The sequence below is a fragment of the Suillus bovinus genome (assembly GCF_016758785.1).
Source record: "Suillus bovinus strain UH-Sbo-P2 chromosome Unknown EDB93scaffold_117, whole genome shotgun sequence".
Taxonomy (NCBI): Eukaryota; Fungi; Basidiomycota; class Agaricomycetes; order Boletales; family Suillaceae; genus Suillus; species Suillus bovinus.
In genome coordinates, this window is record NW_024542173.1 from 46,941 (window position 1) to 72,024 (window position 25,084).

At 48.0% G+C, this 25,084-nt stretch overlaps 7 protein-coding genes across 7 annotated transcripts; 2 read left to right on the forward strand and 5 right to left on the reverse strand.

Annotated features, from left to right (window-relative positions):
- Positions 1–1,099: 1,099 nt before the first annotated feature.
- On the reverse strand, positions 1,100–5,193 carry EDB93DRAFT_1108702 (uncharacterized protein; the record flags this gene model as incomplete). The annotated part of the gene is made up of 12 exons (XM_041447876.1): positions 1,100–1,200; positions 1,258–1,410; positions 1,431–1,487; positions 1,536–1,772; positions 1,829–2,084; positions 2,148–2,279; positions 2,336–3,067; positions 3,124–3,267; positions 3,328–3,867; positions 3,919–4,268; positions 4,491–5,082; positions 5,143–5,193. 12 exons carry the CDS (start codon positions 5,191–5,193, stop codon positions 1,100–1,102), a joined length of 3,345 nt encoding a protein of 1,114 aa, XP_041301718.1.
- Positions 5,194–5,484: 291 nt separating this feature from the next.
- EDB93DRAFT_1256281 (uncharacterized protein) lies at positions 5,485–7,395 on the reverse strand (the record flags this gene model as incomplete). The annotated part of the gene is made up of 6 exons (XM_041453917.1): positions 5,485–5,561; positions 5,984–6,198; positions 6,250–6,584; positions 6,644–7,002; positions 7,051–7,297; positions 7,351–7,395. 6 exons carry the CDS (start codon positions 7,393–7,395, stop codon positions 5,485–5,487), a joined length of 1,278 nt encoding a protein of 425 aa, XP_041301719.1.
- Positions 7,396–8,214: 819 nt separating this feature from the next.
- EDB93DRAFT_1049685 (uncharacterized protein) lies at positions 8,215–8,367 on the reverse strand (the record flags this gene model as incomplete). The annotated part of the gene is made up of 1 exon (XM_041444661.1): positions 8,215–8,367. A coding segment is annotated over one exon (153 nt), but the record flags the coding sequence as incomplete, so codon positions are not given.
- Positions 8,368–9,225: 858 nt separating this feature from the next.
- EDB93DRAFT_1265798 (uncharacterized protein) lies at positions 9,226–10,308 on the reverse strand (the record flags this gene model as incomplete). The annotated part of the gene is made up of 3 exons (XM_041454244.1): positions 9,226–9,318; positions 9,372–9,600; positions 9,656–10,308. 3 exons carry the CDS (start codon positions 10,306–10,308, stop codon positions 9,226–9,228), a joined length of 975 nt encoding a protein of 324 aa, XP_041301721.1.
- Positions 10,309–13,338: 3,030 nt separating this feature from the next.
- Positions 13,339–17,760, forward strand: EDB93DRAFT_1265799 (uncharacterized protein; the record flags this gene model as incomplete). The annotated part of the gene is made up of 6 exons (XM_041454245.1): positions 13,339–13,370; positions 13,426–14,217; positions 14,293–14,574; positions 14,631–15,470; positions 15,536–15,635; positions 15,706–17,760. 6 exons carry the CDS (start codon positions 13,339–13,341, stop codon positions 17,758–17,760), a joined length of 4,101 nt encoding a protein of 1,366 aa, XP_041301722.1.
- A 3,500-nt stretch (positions 17,761–21,260) lies between these two features.
- EDB93DRAFT_1095474 (uncharacterized protein) lies at positions 21,261–21,503 on the forward strand (the record flags this gene model as incomplete). The annotated part of the gene is made up of 1 exon (XM_041446690.1): positions 21,261–21,503. A coding segment is annotated over one exon (243 nt), but the record flags the coding sequence as incomplete, so codon positions are not given.
- Positions 21,504–21,700: 197 nt separating this feature from the next.
- Positions 21,701–24,542, reverse strand: EDB93DRAFT_1182709 (uncharacterized protein). The gene is made up of 7 exons (XM_041450693.1): positions 24,161–24,542; positions 23,869–24,116; positions 23,664–23,819; positions 22,909–23,617; positions 22,715–22,857; positions 21,751–22,667; positions 21,701–21,719 (listed from the first exon to the last, which is right to left on the reverse strand). The coding sequence occupies exons 1-6, from the start codon at positions 24,429–24,431 to the stop codon at positions 22,047–22,049; spliced, it is 2,148 nt and encodes a 715-aa protein (XP_041301724.1). The 5' UTR covers positions 24,432–24,542; the 3' UTR covers positions 21,701–21,719; positions 21,751–22,046.
- Positions 24,543–25,084: the final 542 nt, after the last annotated feature.

Below are 25,084 nucleotides of genomic sequence, written 5' to 3' on the forward strand. Positions count from 1 at the left end.
CTACTTACCTTTGTCCGACGCACTGCACTCGACACTTGCAATGTCGGTGACCTGATCGGGGCCCGTCACAGCTCACCTTGCTACCCAGTTCGGGTGCATGTTTCGGGCCGAAAAAACCTTTACTAACCTTCGGCCGCACTGGTCACAAGTGCGCGCCGCCTTACTTCCCGCGTGACACTTAGCGCCGACACGCATAGACCCTTCAACCTGTACGAGAGTCCAAAATACCTCATGGGTCGAGGCCGAGATCAACAAGTGTCAAGCAATCGAGGTTGTCCACAAAGTCGCAGCCTACAATGGGAAAACGAGCAACCTCACCCTCGAAGACCTCCAGAGGGCTGGAAAACTGACTGAGACTACGATCGACGATGGCGTTCGTATCGACACATCTGCTTTGGCTGCCGTGCAGAGGAAGATGAAGATGGGAATGTTTAGCAATAATCATGTTAAATCCTTATTTGCCACTCGAAAGATGGCTTGGTCGACTACTATTTTGATCATTATCTGGGGTGAGTGCCACGCATCACGAGCCGATCGCTCAAGTATTGATTAATGTCTTCGTGTTCCTTCAGCTTTCATCGGTCTCGCGTTTCTGCTGTAGGTTTGTTCGATGTTTTTGTGACCTTCCTTGCTCAGACTTTCTCAGGTACTTAACAGCTTCGTAACATACTTGTGAGTGGTCCAAAATATGGCTTGTTCGCCACCAACTCTTTACTAGCTTGGCCACCCGAGGGGCAAATTTTGGCGACGCCGGTTCCACATATATCACATGTCGCAACGTACGCTGGTTTACTGCCTGCCATTCACTGGACTCATGCTCTACCTAGCAAGTTATACTCGGCGTGATAGGCGTTCCTGGAGCGATGATGGCAGGAGCTTCCGTACCTCGGTAGGCGAGAGACCTTGGTGATATTCACTGGTAAGATTTTTCCTCAGCGTAATAGCGAGTGAGCAAGCTAGCGCATATATGCACGACTCCAACAAAAACGAGGTGTCTACGCTGAAGGACAATCGTCCTCTAGAGCAGAGGATTATTCAGACGTAGTAAAGACTGGTCACAAGTCTAGTCTACTGGCGTATTGTACAATGAGCAACAAAGTCACATGGTTGGTTTCACAAGTATGCAATCGCCATCATCAAGATCGTGGCCATTAGCGTAAGTGCTGCGAGCCCTCTTATTTGCATTGCCTAAGGAATTCCCTGGAACGTTGTATCAACGTATAAGCCACAGGTGCATGTGCAACAACAGTGAAGTACCTGTTGAAACTCTTGGACGCTTGGAGAGGTTGCTTGCAGTCACATGCGCAGTTGACTTGAGGGCAGATTGTCTACTCGGAGTTGCAGCGCGCGATGTCTTAGGGACCGATGCGGTTCGAGCTGGCGAACGTATCTTAAAGTCACAGCCAATGCCTAATGATAAAAAGACGTACAACTGTGGTGGATAGATGGGACAGTCGCCTTGATCGCGTGAGTGTCAGTGGATGTGCCTGCTACAGAGCCGTCAATATGATCAAGGAAAAGCAGTAATCGCTTACTAGTGACTACCCCGAGATCTCCAACAGGAATACTAGGGTCTTCTATGCCTGAGCTTGTATGTCTCTGATCGATATCGATATGGGCGCCTTCACACGACACCACAGCAGCTGCAGCATCAGCAGTACACCTGCCCCCTGGCCCGCCGCCTTCTTCGCCCGAGTTAGGCTTCATGCCTGTCACCGTTCCGTCGGTGGATCCATCACCTTTACCCCACTCACCCACAGGACCTTCTGTTCCTGCAACTCGTCAGCTGAAGAAGGAATGGTGACTACAGCGTACAGCAAATGCTTACCAGTACCTGCCCTTGCCTTGCCTTCATCCTTAGTCTGCAGGGTCCTGGTTGTATCCAGTGTACCAGTACTATGTGAGGTGGGTGCGGAGTTATCAACGCTCAGATTGGGCGGTTCACCATGAGCATCAGGCCCTGGGCGTGGCTGCTGTGGTTTCACCAATTTAGTTGTCAATATCTGAGACTGTGGCTCATGCGCCTGCATCATTACAGGAGCTGTGGAGGCAGGCAGGCAGGCCTGCTCAACCTCTGGTTCATCCTACAGGAAGTGCGTTAGCTGTCTGCTGTCAAGATAAAGATCAACACACGTGCATAAACTTACAATCGTGTATTGATCTTCTACGCCTTGTATAGCTGGAATCATAAGATCAACGGTATCCTTGATGTTGTATAAGATACTGTCGTCACCCTCCAGAGCTCGTATGCGCAGACGAGTGCAATTGATCTCCAGTTCCTAATATGCATTTCTCGTTAGTGGCGTGCATTGGCAGCCGCAAATGATAAACGTACATGTATCAACGTCTGTAGACCTCGAACAACATTCGCCGCCATCGGACTGTGGGTCGAGGAGGTTGCCTGCGCACCTGCCATATGCTTGACATACAAGGTCAAATTGACAATAGCAGCACGATCACGTTCCTCTAACTCATGGTAACGATGAATGTGTGTGTCCTTGACATGTTCATCAACCATGAGTGAGGCTGTCATGGTTGGGGCGACATCTGACGGAATCTCAGCACCGTCATACCATACCCACCTCTTCCGCTTGATGGTCCTTCCATTTTCTCCAACCATATTGATAGCTTTTGTGTGCTTTGCAATCACATCCGCGAGCGTTTTCCGGAGGCCAGCCACCAGTGGATCATGGAAGAGATCCTCTCGTCTGTTGCGGTCTCTGTCAAGGTCAAGCAGTATTGCCTTGATAAATGGCTCCATGTCCCGCTTGCTGTTCTTTGACGTGCCGTTGTTCCAGTCCCAGCTCGTGACGTGCAGCGCAAGGATCCCAGGGGTCACCTGCAGCTCAGTCGTGAGGTCCCTCCCCCGCCCCTTCCTCAATGTCGTCACACTCTGCAACTTCTTCAGGTCATCCTTGCCGCCAGATCCTAGTTTCGCGAATTTTTCATCGACCTCCTTTCGGTCCTTGAAAGGCTTTCTCCGCTGACTGCAAGCGATTGCGGTGGTCAGGTTATTCTGGAGGCGCAGCACCATTGTTGTGCGGAGGGCCCATAAGCAGGTAAACACCTGCGAAGGTGAATGTCAGCGCTGTACAGACCATAGCTCCCGTCCATCACACTGACCGCCTCCTCAATTTTCTCAGATTCAACCATCCTCGAGTCGTTGCGGAGGTTTGTAAACATGACCTCCGTCTTGTCATCCATCAGATGACTATGACGATGAAGGTTGTGATAGTGTAACAGCAGAGGCTCAAACCATCCGCTGATCTGTCATAATGAGTAAGGACAAAACGAAAAACGGCTTTCCTGCCATATGGTAATACTTACCTCCTCAAATGCAGCACTGTTAGACGCTAGCATAGACCATGCGATGTCAAGGACACGCCCGCATAATAGTGGAAAAGGCGCCTCCTGCGCACCATATTCAGGTGTCAGCCACACTGCGATTCTTGCGGTCACCCTGTCATGAAACTTGGCGATGGTATTCCATTGCGTTGCTGTAGTTCTTGATAAGTGCCATTGAGAGCGCAGCTTGCGGACCAGGTAGTTGGAGTAGTTGTCCAGGCTTGTAGTGTAGCTGGGTGCCTGGGTCCCAATATCCTTTAAAGGAATGTTTTCGAACTGATCATCGACTTGAGTTGACATGTCGTCAAAGACATCATTGAAAATGGCGGTATCTGGGTTAGCCGCGCTATCGTAGATCATCTGGCGCCACTCCTCCAGTTTGGTGACAGCCTCGTCGCAGCCTGACTCTTCGTCGTATGCGGCTGCAATTGTGTCACTCACAGTTGTGTAGTCTGGGAAGGTGTCATTGGATGCAAGCAGGCGTAGGATGTGAGTGTGAAACTGAATAAATTGGATAAACATCTGTAACAATACGTAAGGTCCAGCTGTGCATACTAGGCAGACAGGGCTTACCCCCATCACAACATCAATGGATCGAGCTAGCCAGGTGATATGGAACTCTCTGCGACGGCGGAAGTGCGATCCCAACGGCAGGAGATCGATGGCAAGCGTCAACACCAGCTTCTCATAGCTGAGGATTTTGGTCAACCGCGTATTTTTCTGCCTTTCCATATTGTTGCGCTGAAGCTGCAGTTCACTCTGCGCTGCTGCAACCCGCTCTTCCTCTGGTGCATCCTTATATGCTGCCTTTATCGATCGCAAGATGCCGCTAAACAACTCTTCGGACGTTTCCTTGTACTCGTGCAAGGACTTGTTTCGGGACAAGTAGTTTGCTAGTGTATCGCCGCCTGCCAAGACTGTGTCTGTAGGTATACATCAATGTATCAGCTCTAGATATATATGCCTCCACTGAAACCGTTCCAGTGGCGGAGTTTGTCAGGCCAGGCATAAGTCTATTGATCTCGCGAGTATCATACTGATGAAGAGCAGAGCTCAGGAAAACAATTGAGTCTACTCGCAACCAAGGTGAGACCGTGCTGACAATATTGCGCCACTGGATCTGTTCCACATATGAAATTGCTTACCTTCATCATATACGATGACTCCCCACTTTCCCATTAGAACCAATGCACCTCGCAGCTCACCAAGCTCGCTGCGAAGGCGGTTATACTCGGCAATGTGCTCCTCTGATGGATTCCTCATCTCATTTATTTTGTGGCGGCGTTTCTCGACAGCGGTGATCTCATCCAGAACGTTCTTTGAGTATTGCTTGAGCGCAGCGACGCGATGTTGACCGGATGCTACTACAATAGTATGGGCATCCTTCAATTGCAGGGGTGGCACCCCCTCCTCGTTGAAGTTCAGTGCGAGTTGCAAACCACTCTGGAGGCGTGTGCTTGACACCATAATCGGTATGGCAGTATCTTCTCGCATCGCTAGGATTCCTTCTTTCTTGAAGGATGTAAGCAGCTTGTTCACCTCCCTCTCGACTTGCGGACGGTCGTTGTATTTGCCAAACAGCAGTGGATTCTGGATCTTGAAAATATCAATGTATGCCACACCCAGCCTGCACTTGGCAACCTCCATGTCCATCTTCTGAGTCGCATGAGCTGGGTCGTTTGTTGGCGTATTTGCCTCTACTGGGCGCTTATCCATCTTGGCGCGCAACTCTTTCACCTGTATCCATTACTAGTCAACCTTCTTGTATTCTACGACTTGTTGATGATGAAGACGTACTGTCGGTCTCTCATCGGCAGATGACTCGGAGTTGCGTTTGCGGCGGCCCATGTCGATTACAGCGGTAGGTGTACTATGAATAACCTTTGCAGCAAGGTTGAATCTTGCAGTTCAATTTGTTCTGGCTCAATCTTATGCCAAATCAAGATCCCGAGCCGCTCACTGAGTGGAGCTTTTAGGCAGCTGCTCGCATAGCGTTGCATCGAAGTCTGTGCTCTTAACCAATTAGGCTGAGGACGTCATCTTTACAAATTGGCAAACAACTATTCACTCTCACCATCGGACTCATCGTCGTCATGCCGTCATATTCTCATCAGCATCTTCCTTATCGCTGCCGTCTTGTCAGCCCTCCTCAGCTGCCTCTGGATCGCTCAGTGTTGGCTTTGCCAGCGGTGCTTCTTGGCGACGCATGGCATCTCCTGGAGGAGAGTAGGTGAGCCACACGTCAGACACCTTTACTAGTCTGGCACCTGGAGGTGTATACGTTACTGTAACATACTAAACAGATGGTTCAAAAGACTAGATCTAGAATCACTGCCAATCAGTAAACTGGTGAGAAGTCGATATTGTGTAAGCCCCAAATGCTTCTTCCCGGTACATTACGATAAGATGTAATATACTTATAACGTTAACGATCTAAAGCTACTTATGTAAATCGTACTATTCAACATCGTTCATGCAGAGTGCTGGGTTGCGAGGTATGCTCGCGCTTCAGTTCTGTTCATGTGCACATGTTTTACCTGTTCGGGCTCTATTGTTTACATCGACGTGTAATATACATGCTTCTTATCGATTTTCACTGGGACACATCAAGTATCAAAGAAGCGGCAAAGGAACCTACTTGCTGCAGCCTTCACATCAGGATCAACTTGGATGGAGGGAGCTGATAGCATGGCGCGAGCAACCTCAATCTTTGACATGCGTTCCGCTTGCTTCTCCTCTCGAGCCAACCGTTCTTGCTGAGCTTCAAAACGTTGTTGGTCCAACTCCCCCTTCTGCTTCAGATACTCATCTATTGTTGCCATTGACACAGCTTTCTGCTGACTCTTCCCATACCTAAGAACGTTGTCAGCAAAATGAAAAGCAAGTCATTGAAAAAAATCTGACCTAATAGAGAAAAGTTCGAACCAACCCCGAGTATACCAATCATTAATCGCTTTAGCAGAAAGTCCCCCAACGTTATGGCCAGCAGCCTTAGCATTCGTGATTTGATTCTCGAGTAAATTGGCATCGATCGCAGACCGCAACGACTTACTCGGCTGATTCTTCCCAAGGTTTGCGAAGAAGGTTCCATCGTCGTCGGGTGGTTCATCTCCGCCATCGTCGCCATTGCTAGTATATGCCTCAAAAGCTACGATCAACGAGTATGTTGCCATAGAACGACTAAATTGGCTCTGCATTGACTTCCAGCTATGTTTGCCCTTGAAATTCGTCACCGAAAGCTAGACAAATCATAAGTATGCGACTCATACAAAAACTCAAGACTCGCCTTTTCGAAGACTGCCTTTGGAGCGATTTTGAGCAATTCAAAAATGTCGTCAGAGTCAGGGCCAAGTATACACTCGAACAATAGGGTCTTTTCGTCAGCAGACCAGCGGGTATTTCGCATCACCTGGTCTACATGATCACCATCGTCTTCTAGGTTGATATTAGGAGGGAAGACATTCTCCTCTGTAATCGCGTTCATCTGCATGGCCTTGGTGGTACTATATCTACGGGGCTTCTTGGCTGATCGCGATTTTGGAGCAATTGTGCCTGCACGAGCACGTTTTACATTACCCTTGGTAGGTGTGGGTGTACTGGGCTCCGGACATAGTGAAAGCAATGGGAAGGGAGCCATTGGAGTCCCTCGACTCCGTCCTAAAATTAAATTAGTAGCAAACGCGATTGTTGACTCAAAAAACCTACCGCGGTTACCATAGTAGTCCAGGCCTACATTATGGTTATCCCTACCCTTAGCACTGACTCTTGTAGTGTCGTTGACAATTGTTGAGTGCGCCAGTGGCTGGTGTTGGATAGTGTCATACGTTTGACCTGTCCGCATGTGTTGCCTGCTATATGCATGCGGCAGTGGCACGAACGAGGCGTTTGGAATACAGGAGGTGCTGGGAGTACAACTTGGAGTTGGCAAGTTGGACGGCTGCGAACGTGCCAGCTAGTAGTGATAGCGTAAATCAGTCTGTTCGTCGTGGAACATGCTACACTTACAGCCAGGAGAGCCAGTGCATACTCGTCAGATGATTCCCGAGGCATCAGAAAGCGGCTATCTACAGGTATAAGCTGAATATATGTCAGCTCACGTTCCCGTTATTCGAACAAAATTAACCTAGGCTGCACCAAACGACTTCCGATGATCAACGGAACGGCGTGTGCGTTATTTGTGGGTGTTGGTGGATGCCGAACGTAAGCTTGGCGAGAGCCCAAGATCTCTAGATCCTCGATCTGAAAGATATATCGAAGACCGACCAGAATGGCCGCTTCAACATTACGAGCACTTTCGACATACTATAATACTCATTTCTCTCTTGATACTCGGATCCTCTCCGGGTCGGCACTCGATGTGATATTCGGCAGCCCAGGTTTCAACGTTTCAACTGTCGTTGGCGGTGGATCGGATATATGTGGACGCCACGAGATTGATCAGCACCGACGGAGACACTTCCACTGGAGGACTGGAACCAATATAGAAGCACCGAAATATTGAGGCAATTTGTTCCTGGACGGACCGTCCAACTGGGGGTTGAATAGTACTGCTCAGGCTGGAAATGGTTGCATATTCTTAGTAGTTGTAACATGTTCAGACCTAGACTCGTGACCAGTCTGGACTACGCGTGTTGTTAATTATTTGACGTAGTCAGACTGGTCGATCTCGGAGAAATTTGGCAGGACGAGCGAGGAGTTTGAAATTTGACAGATGCCGGTCATGCCGGTTTAGGTAATCGTTGTAATTGTACAGCGTTGACAACACTAGTCCTTCGCTTGCACCTTAAGCAAAGTATTGTATGCCTCTCAAACATCATAGCCCATCGAGTAACAGTATTAACGATCTAATAGGACGATAAAATGATACCTCTGCAGCAATTTCAGAGGGGTGACTGTGATGGCTATCTTGTTGGGAGAAAGCAGTAAAGGGAGAATCATAGCAAGGGTTTTTCCAGAGCCTGTCGCAGCTCGAAGTACAACGTGTCTTGCAGAAAGCAACGATATGAGGCATCTGAGCTGGAACAACTTCGGCCGTTGTGATCCTCGGGAAATAAAATTGAGCTGCGAGAAGGCCTCGAGAACTTGCTGGTGTTGTGGCATTGAAAGGGCACTCGTAAAGTCCGCCGGGAGATCTTCAATTGCATCTCGAGCAGCGAGCGATAAAGGTCGTATGGAACACATGGTGAACACTTAACATATTATAGAGTCTCAACGACGATAGACGCATAAGTTGTACTACATACAATCGAGTACCACCGGCACGACCGGCACCTGTTAAATTTCAAACTCCTCGCTCGTCCTGCCAAATTTCTCCGAGATCTACCAGCCTGGCTGCGCCACTCGACGTGGTGTTAGTAAGCCAGGCTGGTAACGAGCCTAGTTCAGACCGCCGCCCACGCATAACCGTTACACCAAAGGTGAAATACTGAAAGCTAAGCCTTCAGTATTAGCGACGGTATATGTACTGATTATGAGAACTCAGGTAAGCCAGCGTGCTTACAGTAATATTAGATCTTTCCCCCTGCAGGCTTCCAGCGGTATTGACAGACCCACGTCTCAGTTAAAATATCCTACATTAGAATTAGATCTTGTGCATTGTTGAGGTACTATTAGTAGTACTCTATTGCTACAAGGTCAATATCCCAAGTTCAATTTGACTTTTGCTCGTGCACAACTTCGCCTCGCCGCTCCGTTGTCTAATAACATCACAAGTCAGAGGTCATCGGTCTTTAATAGGATGATTTTCGTTTGAGTGGGTGGTTAGTAGCAGCTTCTCGTCAAAATCGCGTAGAAGACGAATATTTCTCCTGATCATATTAAGTAACACCGACCGCTATTTTACCCGACCTGAAACTTCGGTTCTGCAAACAGATATCACTGCTAGCTTTGGCCGATGAAATCAATTGAATGTTGTTTCATGTCAACAAATCCTGCACCTTGCGCCTCCATTACTCTAGCAGAGAGATCCAAAAACTGTGGAATGATTGTAAGTATTCGGAAAAAAATGGAAGGAGCGATTAAATTACCATCCGCTCCTCTTGGAGCATATGTTCATGAAGGCAACGGTTTGTGTTTTGCATATGCACCAGCAATGTTCTGATGCTACGAGGACTTAGACCCGGATAAGTTGACACACGCTCGAGATCAAGCGGAGGTGTATTGTTGACAAGACGCAGTTGTTCATGCAAATACAGAACATAATGTTCGAGACATTCTAGATATTGGCGTCTTTTCTCGTGTGATGAAATAGTATCACTGTAAAATATCACTCAAGGTGTGAAGGTCAATTCGTCGAAACACTGCAACTTACGGATTGGTAGGGATGAAACCTATCTCCTCGGCAACTGTACGTTGTAATGCCTTACGTCGACTCTCTGTCTTATTCGTGTTAGGAGCAGCGGAGGTAAGAGGCTCATCGCTACGTCCACTGCTTTGAGACTGCTCGTGCTGTGTCGGGTGAGACAAGGACGAGGAAAGTGTGGTAGAGATTTGAGCAAATGGTATTGAAAGATCTGTAGGAAGTTCCGAGGGGGTTGGTGAAAGAAGTTGCGGGGCATTTGCATAATAATCGAGGATATTGGTATCGGTGGTGGTGGTGCCTGGGGTTTGATTTACAAAAGGGGGGTATGGGACGTGGTGGCCATAGTACGTTTGTTCCACGTACGGTGTATGAATTTGACGGGAGGGGTTTGCTACATGAGGTGGGCCATAGGGGACCGGGACTGGAGCATATAAATGCATTTGTACCTTCATCTCCGAGTAGTCATATGATCGAATAGGTGGGTAGGAATGATTCAACGCAATTGATGTATCTTCAGCTAGGCCGTAGGTCTCTCCCGAATGTTGTCTAGTACCGTTGTGATAGTCTGAACTTGGAGCAGGATGCCAGCTAGTATCGTCAGTGAATTGTTGATAGTATTGAGAATAAAAATTGGCAGATGGTTGTTGAGAGATGGGATACATGTTTGCAGGGATGAGAAATGGGTGAACGGCGAGCCTGATAAGAGGAATGATATTCTAGATAAAGATGACATGTAGACGCAGACGGGTAATTAGACTCAGAAGAAAATTTTGGGTGCCAAAGCGAGCTCCAGGATCAGGTCTAGACGGGCGAGGCGAATGAATGAACGCCAACTCGGATGAAGGCCAAGGTTCAGAGTAATTGAGTCATCGACGGAGGTTGAATATTGCGGTAGATGTAGGGCATGGGAAACGTTTATGGACGCTCGCAGATCAACATTACATAGGTCACATCAAATGAGTCGTAATACCGAAAGGCTAGTCTCTGCTATCTAAGGGTGCGGCGTCAGTTGGAATAAAAGTTAATTTAGTTATGAGGAAGGTCATCACTCAACTGAATGGATCATGTGCAGATGATGTGGCAACGAGATGGTCGGCTCTTTGCGCAACAAATCGAGCTATTATGACGAAAACTTAGTAATGCTGGGTTCAAAGCTGAAAAAAAGGTCTGAGGAAACTTGGCAACGCTTTGTTGAGGTCAGGAACAAAAATTAATGGGGCAAGTTGGAAGTGGAGGTCTTGATAAATTATCAAGGGCTTGATGTTGAGTTCAGAAGCCGAAGGGCTAAACGAAGCGAGATGGTAGTAGTGAGCTTGGGTAGTCGCGGTTGGACTTGAATGCACCAGAAAAACTGCGGCTGAAATTATGTAATGAAACCTAGTAACAACGGAGAAGTTACAAGATTGGCAAACGATGAACGATCAGACACTGTCATTGGCTGACTACGCTACTGATGTAACTCAGGTACTACATATAGAAGTGCCTCCTCAGCTCTTCAAAATAAATCGCCAGCCCGTCGAGATAAACTATCATATGAATCATGAAGGAGACTGTAAATGCCGCAAGTGTCTAGGCAAATTAAAAACACGTTCAGCCTTTCTGACCATTGGATTCGTCATACGTTTGTACATCCCCCAAATTCTTCCAGCCAAATGAATACTTGCAACGTGCCGATAATTACTTGAGACCATTACATAAGGTCAATATCTTTGCTGATCCTAGAATCGCTGCTTCCCCCGCTTTAGGGCTTGGCGAACCTGCCACTGCATAGTACTCTAAGTACTGTCGACGGCCGGCCTAGTGACAATAAAAGGTTTTTTTTAATCGGTGAGAAATACAGATGCCACTGACATCGGTTATTAAGCATCAGTTATTGACTAGGTAATATGTGACACCGAGGAAAGTCGGACGCATTTTTTAGCCTGTCGATGATTGTTAACAATTATATATATTCAATACAAGAGCCTCCAGTTATCTGCATCAGCCAACACCATGTAATGATAATCTAGTCGCTTCAGCTGTAAAACTGCGATCAGCGGTATAGAGATAAACAACGGAAGACTGGCTGACCGCTTGGCCTTTTCCCCGTACAAGCTCCTTTTCGATTATGAAGAAACGTTCAGGCATGACTTTTGCAGCGCTATAGGGTTGTCTAGTCATTAGCAGCAACAGCTGAAGTTCATATATCTTGTTAAAAGGAAAGGGAACCCAGCGTCTGTGCAAGGGCGTTCAGGCGATTGCTCAACGTTGCGAGCTGCTCGAGTTGTATATGATAGACCTAAGAGACTATCATCATAGTAGGCGTAAAAAAATATCCGACTGACCTATCTTAGTTTCTCTTTGTACACAGCGCTTTCATCTCTGACCGTTGAGCGCTCCAGCAACTTTAGTTTGCGTGCCCAGCGCTTTTGAATACAGAGCACAACCAAAATCTACACCCTCACAATTTCCTATCCATGTAGCATCCACTTCTTTCCTCCGCACCTCCATCTGGGACTCAACGGCGTTGGTCAGGGTATGTTGTAACGTTTGTAGTTCATCGTCTTCCAGGACGATTTGTGCTAGGCCGAGTTGAGCATGGAGTGTCGGTATAAGTGAAGTTCTGACATTCAGGTGTGTGTATGGTGTTGATAATGGCGCGCTCAACGTTATGGCATGTTCGACGTGATGAGAGATCATAGATGTGGCATCCACCAAAAGTCGCGGTGATGCTGCAAGTTTGTTTATGTAAATCACGTGATAAGGGCCAGGCATAAGTCTATTGATCTCGCGAGTATCATACTGATGAAGAGCAGAGCTCAGGAAAACAATTGAGTCTACCGAACACAACACGCGCCGATTGCAATTCTACACGTGCCATTTTGTTCATGCCCCAGGGCGCAAGGTTCTCATCTACGATGGTTGGTCCAAAGTCGATGCGCCCATCAGCCTGAAGGATATCGAAAACGAACGATACTGTGCCCAGAAACATGAAATTGGACATATACGTATCTTTTTTCGCCAATGTTTCAAGTACGAAAGTGCATTGTACCCCAGGTTTGAGACTGTCAAAGCTGAATCCAATGGCGAATGTGATGGGAACGCACTAGTAAACAATAAGCTCGTCAAACTTACTGCCGACTTCAGCGTGGCAGCACGCTGTCCCTTGGCCAGTTGAGCCTGGCTTGGATGCCTGATCTACATCGGCGCTCTTAGGATGATTCCAGAATGACTGCGCCAGCATGGCTGCGCTTCGTTCGAAAGACAAATGTAGTGAATTGGCACTCATTAACATAACATTACCGACTCCCGCGCCCAGACTTCCTCGGAAGAGATCTATCGAAATCAAGTAAGAGGCGATAGCGAGTTTGTTGGCTGTCAAACTGGTTGTCGGCAAACACCGTAAAGCACCTTCCAGCTTCAAGTTGGCAATGTTCTTTCTAAAGCTAGGAACTGAAGGCAAATTTAGCACCGTACGTCCGTAAAGTACCTCCTGCCGGTGTACGTCATCCTGCTAATCTAAAAATGCATGCTGATCCAGCCCTTCTGAAGTTCTTCAGGACAGGTCTATTCATGTTCTTGTTCGCTTCCACTCAGGAAGGAGTGCCCATGGCGTCCCGATGGAATAAGTCATCAGCAACCCTGACATACAATACAAAATGGCTGAGTTGAAACTAATCTCGCTCCGTCCAATTTTCTGCGCGCAACCCAACATGGCTAATACGTCTCATTGCTCGAATGACAGGTAAGCCACTATGTGCGATGTGCTCAATTCACTGATTTGGAGCGCTTGTATTCAGCAGCAGCGAAGATGATTTTGATATCGACGAGGGTTTCTTGTCGAGTCCTGACGATGAAAGTAGTCCATTCAATCTAGACGATGTCCCTTCAGGAGTTGAATCAGAAGACCCTCTGCAACAACGAGAGGTGTTCGATGGTATCTTTCTTGCTCGCGAAGGCCAAGACAATACCGGCCCTACGTGGGAGCAGACTCCCATCTGTAACATGCCTCTCTCTGCCTTTGAGAGATTGTTTCGCAGGAAGGACAAATCTAGCGCTGCAAGCTCCTTACTGCGCCGCACCAACCTCTGTATTGATCCTCAGTTCACCTATGCCTCTGACGACAGCAGGTTGCTATGGGATGCATCTAGACATTTCCTTGACTTCGTTCTTGTGGTCTCAGGCAACATGGGCCTGGATGCTTTCCTCCCCAATACAATTTCTGATCACACATTCACCGTCACTCTAGACTTCCGCTCGCAAACCAAGCAGTTCAGACCCAAGTTTGGGAAGCTCGGTTTTGACCCTACAGGCTCTATGATGGCAATTGGGAACGGCAGTGCCTGTGAGCTGTGGCTAGGATTTTGCCCCCTTGCTAACGTAGAGGACCTCTCTGTGGCTGATGAGGCTCCTCTGCTCAACGAAAAGAAGCACGGCGACACGCGACTGTCATCCCGCCACTTTCGCATGGCTGTGATGTTCATGGCCTATGCATTAGCAAAAATACCTACCATGCCTATTCACTTAATGCATACGTATGGTACTGACGAGGACTTTTCTTCATGGAAAATCAAAGATGTTACGAACCTTTAGTAAGTTTGAGTTCTATTTCGCTCATGGATTTCCATGCGTTTAATTCAATAACTGATGCACTTGCCTATATTTAGCGCAACGCCCACTCTCACCCTTCGTCTCGATGATCTTAAGTCGCTTCACCAAATCATGGTCTCGGCGTGGGATGCGTGGGTTGAAGAGGCGCCGCCTTCGTGGAAGGTGGATGGTTGGCTGGACTCTCACGTCCCTCTCTCGGTAGCTTGTCGCTATGGGCAGAATCAGCCCATTGCCAGTTCAGACCCCGATGCGCGTAGCGTTGAAGAAAGGAATTGGCAAGTTGAGCGGGAATACTCCAATATTCGCTATCTATCTATGGCCATTGCAACAGATCTTACGTGCGTATCCTCTTGTCTGGACAAAGCGCCTGACAGCTTATTCGCATTACAAACAGCTGCAAACCAGTCCGTAGTTGGCAGGAGGTTCCAAATGAGGAGATTCTGGAAGCGCACAATATTATATATGATTCTCCAGATCCAATGTTCCGACAACCTGCCAACCTGGATGATTTTCCAGCTCGAGATCCCCAGACTCAGAAGGAGAACAACATATATGATGAAGAGGGTCATCGCATTCCCCGTTTTCATGGTATATGTAGCAGCAACACCAAGCCTTGCGGCGTGCTAATTAATCTGGAGACTATTACGGAGTTGTTCTCTACATTCATTCCCGACGATGACAACATGGCGCTCGACCCAGATATCATTTTTGACGATGACACTCGTACTCCTATTGTCAACGTCTATCCTCAAGCATTCCTACGAAAATACGGTCACATACAATGTAACTCTATCTTGCCTCATTTCGCTCCATTCATGTCCAAGATTCGCAATGCTGTTTCGCGCTCGAGTCCCGATCAAAATCAGGATCCATTTGACGGCCAGACTGCGGATGGTGATGCAGACGAGTTCGATCGCTTGCCCTCTGGATCATTACCCACTGTACTCTTCGCTAGTGGTTCCCAGTTTTACAACGAAATTTCCCACCGCATCAGACCATCCGCTGACCTTCACGACGTCCAGCAAGGGCGCATCACATCGGCCCTCTCAGGCGCTTACTCTCACGGTCACGGCCAAACCACGCACCGCATCGTGATGAGGGAATGCAGGCTCAATCTCCCTCACCAACGCTATGACAATAAGATCAAAGTCAACGATATTCCCCGGGCTTTGCGTCTAGAGAACATCTACATTTTTCAACTGGACTCCTTGAAGCGCCATAAGCGCAATGGAGCGTGAGTCATAGCATTAATATCTCACCATGCATTGCGGCGGCGCTAACAATATGCCTCTGCCTTAGCTCCATATATAGAGATATAGTGGTACCCTTAGCCAGCTCTTGGTCCCATCCCACCATATTTCAGGCCCTCCGCCCCCATCTTCTTGTATTGACTTCAGAGGTGCGCTGCTTTTATTCGTGGAAATATGTATATATGCTCACCGCACGCTTTCCTTATACCATACCTTCAGGCATTTCCCCAGGTATACCAGTGGACTACCTACCCCATCACGTCCCTGCTAGAGCGTATTTGGGATCATTTTTCCCCCCTTGTCCAGAGAGGTGTGAAACCTGCCCCTCAAGCCATTGAACTCTGTTCCGTACTTGAACGCGCTTTGGCTTATGCTCACACTGGAAATACCAAGGTAATCGCTACCAGTCTCATGAGGCCTTTGTGGTTGGTTCAGAGTCTGCTAGAACACGGCCTGCCTACCTTTTCCCCCTCTGTGCGCTTTGCTGCACCTCCTTCTATTCCTATTGCGATCAGCCCTGCAGATTGGCCAACACTCACCAACATGAAAGTCCCAGCTATTGCCTCCAAGCGCTCTCAAATTTTGACATACGGCAATAACCACTTTGAGGTTTGTGGTTTCTTGTCTGCTGCGTCGGAACCGCCATTCATCCAGCTTGTCTCCCAGGCTTACAAAGCCGAGTTTCATATAACGCTTTCTGTGAATCAACTCTCTTCCAACGCCTTCCTTGGGTACCCTAGCAATCTCCGCCATGCCATTATCATTGCATTGGTCGCTCTCCAGGTGTATATTGCCGATGTCAAGACCCTTGTCACTAAAGCTGTCACCGTCGCCTGCAGTGACATGGAGGCAGAGGATGGTGGCGATGGGGAACTTCATGCAGCAGGGCGGCGCAAAGGCCTCCGCAAGTGGCTAGCCACTACTCATCCTCTTGGCTATGTTGATAAAGGATACGAATATTTGGTTTCATGCGTGCATGCTAAATCTACGGATCATCATGAAGGACTGCCCAACCCAACCAATGTGAAGCTCTCCGTTCGTGATTTTGCTCAGCTTATCTGCAATATGTCTCGAAAGACCGACCCAGTCCTCGTTGCTGCTCCTCTCATCTCCGGCGGTTGTTCTACCCCTGTCTTCCGTGTCGCCCTGGTCCATATGTGCAAGTATGCCCCAAAAGACTCTCCAACGCATGCGGACAAGTTCCTACACGATGCATTCATTGTCGCCGCTAACCACCTTCATATCAACAACGTTCCGTGGAATCGTCCTGCAGGACCCCGAGGCAGACGGTCCAGAAAGCCTGTTTTTGACTCTTGGGTCAATCTAGGGAAAGCCGTAGATCTGCAGGCAATCAAGCGCAACCACACCCAGTCAGGCAACGCAGCAGCCGAAGCATCCCAGCGAGCCCAGGCTGCTGACTCTAGGGCTGCGTGGTCTGCCGACTCTATCACCCTGCAGTCACTGCCGGATTATATTCTTAGATCCCGACTTCCTGATGAGTTTTCCCTTGAGAGCATCGACCTTGCGGACAACTCATCCTCAGACGGTCAAGAGCCCAGCTCGCGAGAGATTTATGAATGGGTATTTGCTAATTTCAACATCAATAAACCACTGCATCAAATCGCCCTCATAGCTGGCATCTACGTCAGCAGGATCATCCCCGATATCTTCTGGGCCAACTCTGACAAGCCAAAAGCACATGCCGTCACGGATCACATCGCTCTCACAAATGCCATTCGCGCCCTCCCATGGAAGCCTAACGCTAGCGGCCGCAAAGGCTGCAAACTACCCCAGCAGTTCATCGCCATGGTGCCTGCCTACATCCTAGCAGTGTATGATGAAAAAAGCCCTTTGCGCATTCATTGCGACAAGCGCAAGAATTTCCCCAAGCCCTGGAATGCAAAGAATAGTGCAAAAGGGATTGGTCCACTCCTTCTAGTGCGCTTAGGGCTTCTGAGAGCAGTGGCCGGCAGAGTCTGGAAGGGCGGTCCGCCTTTTGAAGATTGGAAGCTGCTCTCCGGAGAAGCTGTAGCTGCAAAACATCGGGAGATCGCGGCATGTCTGGCAGATCGCCAGTATGGACCTTTCCGATTGGGAGTCATGTTCTTGGGCATTGACAAAGCTGTAAGTCTTGGGCGCACATCTCAGACGTACACCATCAATCCTGCAATCTCATCCATCAAGGCCAATAAACGCGCATCAAAGGACGACTCTGATAGCGATGACGTAGAGATCATTGATGTTCGTATGGCCAAACGCTCCCGCTCGACATGACTACTGCAGCCATTCTCGAGCGCTGTAAGTCCAACATCGAAAAGGCTAGGTGCCAGGTGAACTTGACTTGAGTTCCCTGTCCGCATCGTAATAGAGTATTACGTTGGTGGGGAACATGTCGGCAGTATTTCGGTTAGAAACCTATTACATAGTAGCTTCGAAGTTTGAACGAATCGAACTTCCGTAGGACGGTCGCAAATGACTTGGAATAAAAATCTTGAGTCAAAAGCCTGGCCTATGCACTGTACCGATGTGTCGGTCTGTGTGATTATTTTGTATAAATAGTACCCTCCTTTCCATCAGTTCATTGAATTATGCGCAAATGACGAGTCGACACATGATGCATCATGTAACATATGCCACTATACTATGTACCACTGTTATTTTGGTAAAGCCTCGATTTCACATTAATATTTTTGCTTTTCGCAGCATCGGCGAGAATAGTTAGTCTTGCCAGAATCGCACTCTACGGATGAGGCTCAAAGATATAACTTCTCAGTTTCTCAGCTTCCAGCAGCCACACTACTTCAGAAAAGCGACAGACGAAGCATACAACAGGAAACTCAGCCTAGCTCCCCATCATTATCATGCCTTGACGTCAATACTTTCATGTTTGACTTCCTGTCTTGCTTTTCTCACATTGCTGTTGCAGGTTGATGCTATGGGAGGCTTCATCGGAGAGGTGTATGACGACCCACACAACAACTTCTTCCGGGTAAACTCTTGATTCTATGTAAGAGTACTGGTACTGACAACAAGTACTTGGAGTTGTCGCAGCAATCTCTTGCATTGCCATTGCCATCTCCTGGCTTTCATCTCCCTTCTTTGTTTTCGGCTCGCCGCTTGTTGGATGTCGTCTTCCAAACGTGGTTTCTTCAGTCGTCGTGCTCGCTCAAACTTGCCCGTGGAGCTTACAACCATTAAACCCAACGAACCAGTGCCAGAAGCCAATTCGGAAGAAGGGAGCGGTAAAGGTGAGGGCGAACAAAGTGGGCCAGGTGAAATTGACGCAGCACTGTAACAAATTCTAGGGTACAGATCATCTTTCAATCTTGCTTTCAATCCTCCGATTATCCTCGTTAATGATCAACAGATGAGTGTCTGCCTGCGTAAAGGCTCTATAATGTTGTATTCACTTCTCTCGAAATTTACAACCCTTGTCCTCAGTGCTCACACTACTAGTATGCATCTTGCACGTCAGTCCTGTATTGTTGTATTACCTCTAATTTGTTCATCTATGTTGGCTTTCAGACACAGTATGAAGGCATTGTCTCACTGCGTGAAGTCTCCACTTCACTCAGTCAAGCTCCATCCACTCTCTATACTCTGCACCACCACGTCAAGCGTCAATCCCCAACCACAGCATGTCAGAAGCCTCGTTTAGGCTGGTCGAGCACCACTCACACCACGACAAGTTCTCCCAAACACCTTCGCAGTCTCTGTACTGATATCAATATTCACACTCTGCCGCGTCAAGGCCCACTATCAATGCTGCATCAACACAGCACATACTGCGTTAGTGCCCAGTTGTGCCGCGTCAAACTTTATTCATGCCCCTATGGCCTTGAGAAAAAACCATTATCGTATCATGGCCTTTGTGAATCCTTTGAAATACGGAGTGGCACTTTTTATAACCATCCTCTAGGAATCAATCAAACATATATTCAACTTTTTTTATCCCAACAAGACAGAAAATCAAAACAGAGTCGGCACTCGCATGGCAAAAAAGACATGTTTGCCTGGGTGTCATTACTGGGTCCAGAGGGAGGAAAAGAAAATAGTCATTGGCTTATGTACCTAGTTGTACAGGTCCCTACAGCGAATAAATCAGGAATGGTTGTGAGCTCACCCAACGAACTCGAAGTCGAATGTAGAACATATAGGAATAGCGCGTCAAGGCTCGTCACACGCACGGCACGCCTCGTCAGACGCGCATCACAGCCGCGTCAAAACAACAATCATGAACCTGATGGACGCGGCATCTCTGGACCGGATCGTCATATGATGTTTGGTGCCAAAGCGAACTCCAGGATCAGGTCTAGACGGGCGAGGCGAATGAATGAACGCCGACTCGGATGAAGGCCAAGGTTCAAAGTAATTGAGTCATCGACGGAGGTTGAATATTGCGGTAGATGTAGGGCATGGGAAACGTTTATGGACGCTCGCAGATCAACATTACATAGGTCACGTCAAATGAGTCATAATACCGAAAGGCTAGTCTCCCCTATCTAAGGGTGCGGCGTCAGTGGGAATAAAAGTTGATTTAGTTATGAGGAAGGCCTGGATCATGTGCAGATGATGTAGCAACGAGATGGTCGGCCCTTTCAACCTGAAATGAGTCAAAGTCATGAATTCGCCAATGGCACCCACCGTTGAATGAAACTTTGAGAAAAAAGACGCGGAACACTGAAAGAACTGGACGTGCAGTCGACGATGGTCGGGCATGCAATGTCCGAGTCAATGTCATAGAGTCCAGAGTCAATGATACGGTCGTGAGAGACGTGCAGTCGACATGCAAATGTCGACTTCATGTTCGACGCTCTCGACGTCAAACGCTAAGCGTTCGACGACGATGGAGGTTGAGAAGAAAAGAGGGACCACCATTATTCACCTAATGGGTGGTTATCCCGCCAGATAGAAGGTAAAAGGTAAAAGCGAATGGAATTTTGAGAACAAAGACGCGGAACACTGAAAGAACTGGACGTGCAGTCGACGATAGTCAGGCATGCAACGTCCGAGTCAATTTCATAGTGTTCATAGTCAATGATATGATCATGAGAAACGTGCAGTCGACGATAGTCGACATGCAACGTCCACTTCATGTTCGACGGTCTCGACATCGAACGCTAAGCGTTCGACGACGGTAAAAATATCCGTTCAGTTAGAAACGCTAGGCGTTCAACTGCGTGCCGGAGGCGAATCTCAAACGCTAGGCGTTTGTTGGTACGTTGACGCCGAACGCTAAGCGTTCGAAGACGACGATGGAAGTTCAGAAGAAAAGACAAAGATTATTCAATCTACGTGTGGCGTTACAATTGCCGCATATAATTGCGGACTTTGAATGATGGTGTATGGTCGATTGCCGGCACCCGGCACGCTTCAACTTTGATTGTATAGTAGTACGATGCGAGGCAAAGGACAGGAAAGCAGTGATTCAAAGGATTGCCTAGTGGTAGTCAGCGGGTAACGCGATCCATGCTTATGAGGTCCGATTCTTAGACTCGTGGTTGACCATCGAATTCTGAAAAGACATTCACTGAATTCACGAACCTCGTTACCACTTGTCACTGCGTCCTCTAAATCGTCAGGATATTCGCTCTATGTCTGACCTTCTGTGGGGTGAATCGGAGGGCAGACAAAAATTGTCATGGATATGGAATATGCGTGGCGCTGCAGGAAGTGAAAAGGACGATAACGGTGCTTTATAAGGTAAGTGCGATACCACAAAATGCTTCTCTTACTGACAGTGCAACATATATGAAAATTGAGTGGTGTGGGCACGTGCAATGCGCTGGGGGGAAGAAGTGGAGCTGCTGCAAGAAGAAATGCGGCGTATATTAGCATTTCTGAGGTGGGAAGCAGGGTGCTGGGAGAGAAGGAGAGAGGACGCTGTACCAGCCAATGCAGAACATGAAGATGGCTGTGTGGCGTATGCAAAACGTCAGGCTGACTTACGCCGAAATCTCGCGTCGTCGTTTGAAGCACGTTGGGCAGAGACACTGGCCCTTGTAGAAGTAGATTGATTAATGAATTAGTATACTATTGAACATGACGCGTTGTAACATAAACGGAATGAATCGGGGCGGGAAGGGATCAATCAGCGACGCGCCATATTGAAGGGCAGGAGGATGTACGAGCCTAGAAAACGTGATGCATCAGTGAGAAGGATGCATCAAAGGGCGGGAGGGACGCAATGAGCAATGCGCCATATTGTGAGACGGATGCATCAAAGGGCGGGAGGAAGGGCGGGAGGGACGCATTAGCCTAGAAAACGCGATGCATCAGGCAGGAGGGATGCATAAACCTAGAAATGCATCAGGTATTAGTACCGTAAGGTAAGAAGATGCATCAAAGGGCAGGAAACGCGATGCATCAGGCAGGAGGGATGCATGAACCTAGAAATGCATCAGGGATTAGTACCGTAGGAGAGGAAAGAGCGATAATTCACAAATGCGACTTCAAGTCCAGACAGAAGCTCTAAATATAATTGAGTACTACAAAAATTCATAACATGTAGAGACGCCAGGCTACCATCTCCCAGTTCCTTTTTGTACACATAGTCAAAATCAAGTCATTCGAGCCTTCTTCCCTTGATTTATTGGCGCAAGCGATGTTTCATTTTGCGGTCTGGACCTCTTGTGCTTCAGGAGGTCGGGGAGCGGACAAAGTTCTATACCTAATTTCTGAGCACAACATTGCGCTTTTCGGAGATATTTGGCAGCTTTTGAATGCATATCCTCCAGAAGAATGTCGCTAAGCGTTAGCAAGGGATATTCCTTCTCCGCTGTCACATAGTTTCCCTGGATATCGCATGCGAAAAAAGCAATATCACTGCAAACTTTCTGGCACGTTTCTGAAATGCACTTCTGGCACGTCTTCTGGAGTTCTACATAGTCGATGAAGAAGTCTCGGCGCTTCGTATGGCCGATCGTATCAGGGAAGGCGACGTGGTACTGGTTCCACTGAGTTTGTGCATCGAAGACATTAGAATCGTGGCTGTTTGCCGTTCCCATGTCCGTGTGATAGAAGAAGACCCAGGTGAAAACCCACCATACAGATTCGATGTCGTGCAGGAAATTCATGCGAAATGGAGGTGCGTCCGTTGTACCGCTTTGGGATAATGGGAGGCGCGGGAAGAAAAGGTATTTCTGACTTTCTACTTCCACCGCCATAAAATGCCTTGTTCCCTGTAGACGAATTAGCAGCAAAACAGATCATCTTCAAAAATTCTTACTGTTCGGACATCATGAGAAATATTTGAATCTATCCTTTTCGCGTACTCGAAGTCACCCAACTTCCCCACACCCCCGACCCGAATTACGTTCCCAACACTGAAATCACGATGAACAAAACCTGATTTGTGCAGATAATACAAGGCTAAGGTTGAATAAGCGACAGAGGAAAGGAGATGGACAGTGATTTGCTCACCCTTCAGCGCGTCGGACAAGCAACTCAGAATGTCGACCAAAGAGGTGACATCCTTGAGAGCAACTCCAACGTCATGGAAGACAGTGCGAGTATGGACTCTGCGTGGGATGCTAGTGTCCTTGTCCCGAGGGTTGTCAAAGCGCGGGCAAAGCAAGTCAAACGGCCGACCTGAGTCGGGTATGTCGCCTGTGCTAGGTAAATGTGGTGTTGCGGAAAGGATGGGATTGGCATCAATGGACACCCACACCCTTGTATGGCTATGCTCTTCTGCAACTGTCAGGTTCAGCGTCTCGTCTGGGGCATCATCGATCGTGACATCCTCCCAAAGCCGGACTTGAACGAAGTGATTCTTGGCATCCACCAACTCCTCCGGCGACAGCCTCTCTGCGCATGAAGCCAAGATGTTCTCTAGTATCTTGCCCTCCGATAGACGTCCAAAATCTCTCCACGAGTCTTTGACGGCAACCTTATTTCCCTCGGCGTCTGTGGCTTCGTACACGCGAGTTCCACGCCCAACCATAGAGTCTGCGCCGTAGGTTGCAAGTTCACGTGTCGTGGTGAACACTTCATCCCTGATAGTGAACTTGTATCGGAATTTCTCCCCATCGTGGATCCGCTTAACGGTGGGGTCCCATCCGAGCTCTTTCATAAAAGAAGATGCAGACGCAGATCCAAGAGCGTAAAAGAGCGAAATAACACTATCCACGTTCTAGGCCTGTTAGCACCTTGACACACAGTGGGATACGTTTGCGTACCTGGAAGAAGTTGATAGGTTGAGTAACCGCAAGGAATGCACGATTGGTGAGCCACAGTCTCAACTGCGTGCCCTCGATTGTGATACCGAACGCAAAACGACGACAAATATCCTCGCGCATGATACTGTGAAGGCTCCAGATTATCTTCTCTTCGTCCTAGAGCAGGCTTTGTGAGCGGACGTCAACAAAATCTGTAACGGCTTACATCTCGAAGAGACTCTCTATCCTGTGCCTTCTTGAACTCGAATGGCACAGCAATATCGAACCAATGTATCTTGCGCTTGTTTTTTTCCTTGCTAAGTACAAGGTATCCATCAGGCCTGGAAGTATTGTTGCGCTCCGAGAGTGGTGTTACGTTTGGGTTCGCTGCAAAGGACGCTCTGCGATTCGGGGTTTCAGCCAAAATTCGATCAATGATGCGACCGAGGGGCTCAAACACGTTCTCTTCAGACCCTTTCGATGCGGTAGGTGGCGTAAAGTCGTCCATCGCAAGCCACTTTCGTCGTCAGTGAGAATCTTGCTCTTCGTCAAGTTGTTGCGTATGCGCTGCAGATCCTGCAAGGGAGGCAAGCCACCAACGCGTTTCAAGAGGCAATCGAATGGAACCTGCAGATACCTTTGTAAATCTGCGAGAACAGCGGCGCGGCCTAGTTTCAGATCCCCCGTGCGATAATTTGCTCCCGAGGTATGACGAGAGACTGCAACAGTATCTGGCGGTAGCGTTTGTACGTTACGCAATGGTGGTGTATGAGGGGCTTCAGGCTGCATGGCTCTAATTCAACGAGGCAAGTAGTAAGGACGGATTTGCGCGCATCAACAACTGGACGATTATGTAATCAAGGGTGAGCGATTTTTGGACAAGAAGTAGGTCAGGTACCTGTTTGGACCAGAGTCACGGTGGTTTCATATATATGTATACTAGCTGCTTGGCGCCTTGGTCAAATATCATGGAGTAGAGGAATAGTTTAAATCCCAACGACTTTAGTAAGACTGACCTTTATTTTCACTGTCTCGCTCGTCTCCAGTTTCCGATCATACTGGTACATGAGACGACTCGGGGTTTGTTCGACTAACATGTGTGTGCCGGTGAAAAAAAATACAATGTATGATATAAAGGCGACTGCAGTCAGATGGAGGAAGATTTAGAAAGGAAAGAAAAGAAAAGAGGGGGGACGATTTGCCGCGCATCCAAGCTTATATATATAATCCACCGTTCATGTAACGTACGTACGCGTGATTGAGAAGGGGGATACGAGTCATAGTATAATAGAGTCACATCGGAGATCCTCCGAGTCCGTCCTCGTACTTCCTTCTTCATGAAGCACACATCCGGTTCCTTGATCCGATCGATAGCATATCGAGAGACAGTCCGAGGAAAGATAAATTTGTTATTGATTAAATTTGTTATTGATATGAATCAA